Consider the following 6,015-nt stretch of genomic DNA (forward strand, 5'->3'; position numbering starts at 1 on the left):
TTATGCTTGTGTATTACAGTCACGATTTTTATTTACAGTACGAGCCACGACAAAACTACTGCAGGAAGGAAGAAGGAACTCCGATACGTTAAATTTTTTACTAAAATAAAATATCACCCTGAAAGTCTGTCTTTCCATTTTGTTTTATATTAAATCTTCTTTTAAAAAAAGATATATTTAGGCCGGCGCCGAGGCTCAACAGGCTAATCCTCCGCCTTGTGGCGCCGGCACACCGGGTTCTAGTCCCGGTCGGGGCGCCGGATTCTGTCCTGGTTGCCCCTCTTCAAGGCCAGCTCTCTGCTGTGACCCGGGAAGGCAGTGGAGGATGGCCCAGGTCCTTGGGCCCTGCACCCGCACTGGAGACCAGGAGAAACACCTGGCTCCTGGCTTTGGATCAGTGCGATGCGCCGGCCGCAGCGGCCATTGGAGGGGAACCAACAGCAAAAAGGAAGACCTTTCTCTCTGTCTCTCTCTCTCTCACTGTCCATTCTGCCTGTCCAAAAAAAAAAAAAAACAAAAAAAAAAAACAAGAAAAAAAGATTTATTTATTTATTTGAAAGAGTTACACAGAGAGAGGAAAGGCAGAGAGAGAGAGGTCTTTCATCCGCTGGTTCACTCCCCAATTGGCCACAACTGCCGGAGCTGTGCCGATCAGGAGCCAGGAGCTTCTTCCTGATCCCCCACACGGGTGCAGGGGCCCAAGGACTTGGTCCATCTTTTTTTTTTTTTTTTTTTTTTTTTTTGACAGGCAGAGTGGATAGTGAGACAGAGAGAAAGGTCTTCCTTTTGCCACCCTCCAATGGCCGCCGCGGTAGGCGCGCTGCGACCTGCGCATCGCGCTGATCCGATGGCAGGAGCCAGGTGCTTATCCTGGTCTCCCATGGGGTGCAGGGCCCAAGGACTTGGGCCATCCTCCACTGCACTCCCTGGCCACGCAGATTGCTGGCCTGGAAGAGGGGCAACCGGGACAGGATCGGTGCCCCGACCGGGGTCCATCTTTTATTGCTTTCCCAGGCCACAGCAGAGAGCTGGATCAGAAGTGGAGCAGCCAGGTCTCAAACTGGCGCCCATATGGGATGCCAGCACTTCAGGCCAGGGCGTTAACCCACTGTGCCACAGTGCCAGCCCCTGTATTAAATCTTCTTAGTAAAATTTCAGATTCTATACCCATTTCCCTGAAGATATTGGACCAAACATTATTTCTTTGATAAATGTTTAGGTGGTCTCTGTGTGATTTTCTGAAAGCGATTGAAGGAGCTAAAGCTTCCTAGCACCTTAAGAAAAAGTCTTATTTGGGCCGGCGCCACGGCTCACTAGGCTAATCCTCCGCCTTGCGGCGCCGGCACACCGGGTTCTAGTCCCGGTCGGGGCACCGATCCTGTCCCGGTCGCCCCTCTTCCAGGCCAGCTCTCTGCTGTGGCCCGGGAAGGCAGTGGAGGATGGCCCAAGTGCTTGGGCCCTGCACCCCATGGGAGACCAGGAGAAGCACCTGGCTCCTGCCATCGGATCAGCACAGTGCGCCGGCCGCAGCGCGCCTACCGCGGCGGCCATTGGAGGGTGAACCAACAGCAAAGGAAGACCTTTCTCTCTGTCTCTCTCTCACTGTCCACTCTGCCTGTCAAAAAAAAAAAGAAAAAGTCTTATTTGAGATCCAACATCTGATACTAACTTATTGACTCTTTCGTTGGTTGTACTTCCCAGTTATTGACTTGGTTTTCCCTTCCTTTTGGGATGCGCTGTGTTAGCGTGCAGCTTTGAAAGGTAGGGTTCAGACCCGAGAGCATCCTCCGGAACTAGCATTGTGCCGTGTCTGTCTGGAGGGGAGGCAGGCCAATTCACATTCAGAGGGGTGCCACTCGGGTAATTTGGCTCCAACTGCATGGGGAGAATAATTTCTCTCCTAAAATGAGGCACAGGATAAGTAATAACTTTTTATGCATGATAAGCATCAGAAATATGAACCTGCTGGTCTTTGCTTTTCATTTTCCTTTACCTCTGTGTTTCACTGAGAACCTCCCGCGGTGTGCACACGATGTGATCAATAACTCAATAACTTTCTTCATGCAGTAATTATCTCCATGTGACATTATCTGAACACTGGTTTTCTTTATTACTCGAAAGATGCAGGAGATATTTGTATAACCAGCTGATCCCATTTTGGATAAAGGTGCTTTGTGACAGCAGGGGAATAGTTTGTTTTAAATGGCCTTTTAAATAAGTGCTGTGCGAAAAGCTGCTCCAGTTAATTTGCATTTACTGTAAGAAGGTGATTAATAAAAAAAAAAAAAATAGTCGTTAGTACAGAAGGCCCAAAACTCGTACTTTGTGGATTTGACGGTATCACAGTAGTCTCTCTAACTTCTAACGGACACAGCTTAACCAGTGAACCGTTTGCTGCGAGCACACTGCTTCCCGGTGCCCGAGGCCCCAGCTGTCTGGAGCTGCGTGCCGCGCGTCTCACAGCGCTTCTTGTTGCAGGCGGAGATCCTGCAGGAGTCCCGCATGATGATCCCGGATTGCCAGCGCAGGCTGGAAGCCGCCTACGCCGACCTTCAGCAGATACTAGTAAGTGGGGACTCTCAGTCTAGTACGTGGAAGACCCAAACTTCAGAGACCCAACCCTGAGAACTGGTTAATGGCATGTTTGAATTCTCTTGCCCTGCATACCAGCACATTTAAAAATAATGGCATTTACACTGACGTTGGAGTTATGCCCCAGGAATAGTACTGTTCCCTAGCGTGTTAATGTATTTGAACTTAGTTGATGAAATATATTTGTGTTAGGGTTCGTAATACCAATATTGTATTATATGGAATGATTTGGTTTTCATACCTAAAGATTTTTCTTGATACATTAAGGGTAAATTGGTTATTTTAAATTTTTTAAAGATCCAGTGTTTCAGGTGAGTTTTTCTCTTGTTAAAACATCTGGAATTCTTTTACATTCAAACATAGTCAATTTGAGAGAGGAAAAAGACCCCATGTTAAATTGGAGCTGGGTGGCACTGTTGCCGTCCTTGCTGGGTTACGCTCTGTGCTGCAGTCCTGAACCACGTTGTCCGTGATTCTCAGAGTGGCCTGACGTCGTCCCAGCAGAGGGGAGAGCGCAGCGCGTGCACCAGCCGGGGCGCCGCTGCTCGGCTGATTGCACTTCTGCTGCTTGAGCCGGTGTGGACATGAGGAACGCAGTTGTTCCCGGTGTAGCAGGAAGTGCTGTGAGGCTCCACTCCGATCCAGGTGTTCTTTGAAAGTGCCGTTTGTTTTCCCTCCGGATTAGGACTGAATCTGTGTAAAAACAGAAAAGTCTGCGTATTTTACAGTAGTTTTGACACAGAACTCCGTATTTGCCTGTAAAAAACTTTTAAAGTCAGAGTAACTCTTCTGAAATATTTATTTATTTATTTAAAAGGCCAAGTGACAGAGGGAGAGAGAGCTCTTCCATCTGTGGTTCACCCCTAAATGGCCCTGTCAGGTCAGGGCCCGGCTTCCCCTGGGAGCCAGGAGCTCCGTCCTGGTCTGCCCCGGGAGTCTGGCAGGGACCCAGGCCTGGGCCGGCGGCGGCCTTGCCAGGCACATGGGCCAGGAGCCCGATGCTGAGTTGGCAGCGCGCCCCACCGTAGCTCTAACAGCCAAAAAAGAGGCTGTGGTTTGGACAGAGCATCCAGATTAATTAATTATTAGTAACCATTAATAATTATTAATTAGATTATTGATAGTTCCTTTGTTGGGATACTCCTACCTAAGACAGGAAGCACCGTTTGTGTTTTCTGATCATTTCAATGCTTTTGTTCTCTCATGAAACTGAAACTAGAAGCCTAGGAAGTAGTAAACATTGCTTGAAATAAATGATGTCTGGACGATGTATTTGTGTGGGAGGATGTGTTCAACAACAGCTCTGTCCTCAGCTTCTATTTATTGACAGAGAACAAAGGCATATTTAAGTGTGATGCAGAAGTTTGAGGAATTCTGGTTTATTGTTCGAGTTAAACAGTCAGTCTTTTTGCTTCGAATTTCCATGTAAATGCATACCCACTTGTTTCTCTCTGCTCCAGTAACAGTATCTCTCCCTCTTTTACAGACCTGACCATAGCTTCACTTAAAAAACCAAACAAAACTTCCCATGTATAATAATTTAAATGTTTTTATTTCACTTACCTGTTAGAACAATGTATCAGTAAGTTTCCTGTCCATCCGTGTGTTAGCAAAACTGGATATGTCAGTTCCAGAAAGTCAAAGATGTGTTTGCTTCCTTCAGCGGGCAGGCAGCTTGCTTCCAAGCCGGCGTGCGTGTCTGGCTCCGTCACGCGTGCCTCACGCTGGTAACTCTCTGACTTGTGCTCCTCACAGCAGCAACCCTGTCCGTGGGGGGACGTCGTGAGTTGCAGCGTTGAGGGTTCTGTGTGCAGTGCGCCCAGAGCAGCACCCTGGGCCGCGTGCCGGGGAGGAACACAGCTGGAGGAAGCCTGCAGAGTGCCCAGGAGGCTTAGCATCCTTGTTGCTTACTTTTCAGTTTATTTAGCTTACTGGTTTGTAGTAGTTGAGTAACGTGCTGAAATTTGAGAAGAATGAACTAAATGTTTACTGTGTTTCATTTCAGGAAAGTGAAAAAGACTTGGAAGAAGCCGAGGAATACAAGGAGGCCCGGCTAGTCCTGGACTCGGTGAAGCTGGAAGCCTGAAACCTGTCTGCGCAGGCTGCTTTTCGCGCTAAAGCCTGGGGCCCACTCTGCAGTTCGTTACTGACCACTGCTCTGTTCAGTGTGGTTGTTCTTATGCAGTTACATTTATTTTTCTTTGCCTAATTTAGTGCATCAATGAGTTTATCTAATAAGCTTGTTTATTTCAGATTTTATAAATATTTTAATTAACCTGTTATCATTCAATTGCATAGACATTTTTGACAAAAATAAAATCTGTTAGATTCTGTTTGAAGTCTAGCTATTTTCCTTCAGAAACATGAATTGAGTTAAAATAGGATAATACCACCACCCCCCCTATTATTTTATTTTATTTTTTTTTTAGTAAAAATCTAAATCGTGCAGCTGGCACTGTGGCTCACTAGGTTAAAGCCTTGGCCTGCAGTACCAGCATCCCATGTGGGCGCCGGTTCAAGTCCCTGCTGTTCCACTTCCAATCCAGCTCCCTGCTGATGCACCTGGGAAAGCAGTAGAAGATGGCCCAAGTGCTTGGGCCCCTGCACCCACGTGGGAGACCCAAAAGAAGCTCCGGGCTCCTGGCTTGGGCCTGGCCCAGTCCTAGCTCTTGTGGCCATTTGGTGGGTGAACCAGTGAGTGGAAGATCTCTCTGTAATTCTGCCTTTCAAATAAATAAATATTCAAAAAATTAAATTGTAAGCAGCTCATTCTGAGTAATGTGTAACTGCGTAACAAGAACTCTCTGAGGTTAACTTCACTTACTCCTTCGCAGTGAAGGTCTAACTTCCCTTTCTAGAAACCAATGAGAAACGTCTAAATCTCTTCTCAGGAAGTTAGGTCTTCACAGGGAACATCCCCCATTTAGATCTGTAGATTGTGGATTGTGTCTCAGAGGAACTGCACCTGTCGCCGTGACGTATCTGGAGGGTTTAGTCTTCACAGTGGCAGGCCAGCCTCTGTGGCTTTTGCCAGTTCTGTGGTGTCCAGTACTCCCCCTGACATCACTGCACAGAGTTGGGGCGATGCGGGGCGGCCCCAGCATGCACTGCTGTAGCCTCACCTTGGTCCTGTGCAGGGCCTGGGAGGAGGCCATTTTGTCGCAGTATTTCTCCAGTAGAGTTATTAACTCATTACTTAATCGTTTGAGTTTCCAAATACGTATGACAGCCCATTTCCTTACATTTCTGTAAAATGTGTGTGAGCCTTGCATTGGCAGCCTAACGTGAGCAGTGCTGTCATGAATCAAAATCGTGTTGATAGCATTTCCACTTTAAAACTCATAGCTGGAGAAGAGAACCCGACACTTGACCTGCTGTGGAACCGCAGTGCTGGCAGTGGCTGGTGATCAGTCACCAGAAACC

General features: G+C 47.5%; 1 protein-coding gene across 1 annotated transcript in view; it reads left to right on the top strand.

The window, feature by feature from the left end:
- TBCA (tubulin folding cofactor A) overlaps positions 1-5,347 on the top strand; it is a 78,966-nt gene extending 73,619 nt beyond the window's left edge. The window contains exons 3-4 of the mRNA XM_062212028.1: positions 2,479-2,565; positions 4,598-5,347. Of these exons, the coding sequence (XP_062068012.1) occupies positions 2,479-2,565; positions 4,598-4,678 (168 nt within the window). The 3' untranslated portion in view covers positions 4,679-5,347. The remainder of the gene's footprint in view (positions 1-2,478; positions 2,566-4,597) is intronic.
- The last annotated feature ends 668 nt before the right edge of the window (positions 5,348-6,015 follow it).

This window comes from Lepus europaeus, chromosome 15 (genome assembly GCF_033115175.1).
Source record: "Lepus europaeus isolate LE1 chromosome 15, mLepTim1.pri, whole genome shotgun sequence".
NCBI lineage: Eukaryota > Metazoa > Chordata > Mammalia > Lagomorpha > Leporidae > Lepus > Lepus europaeus.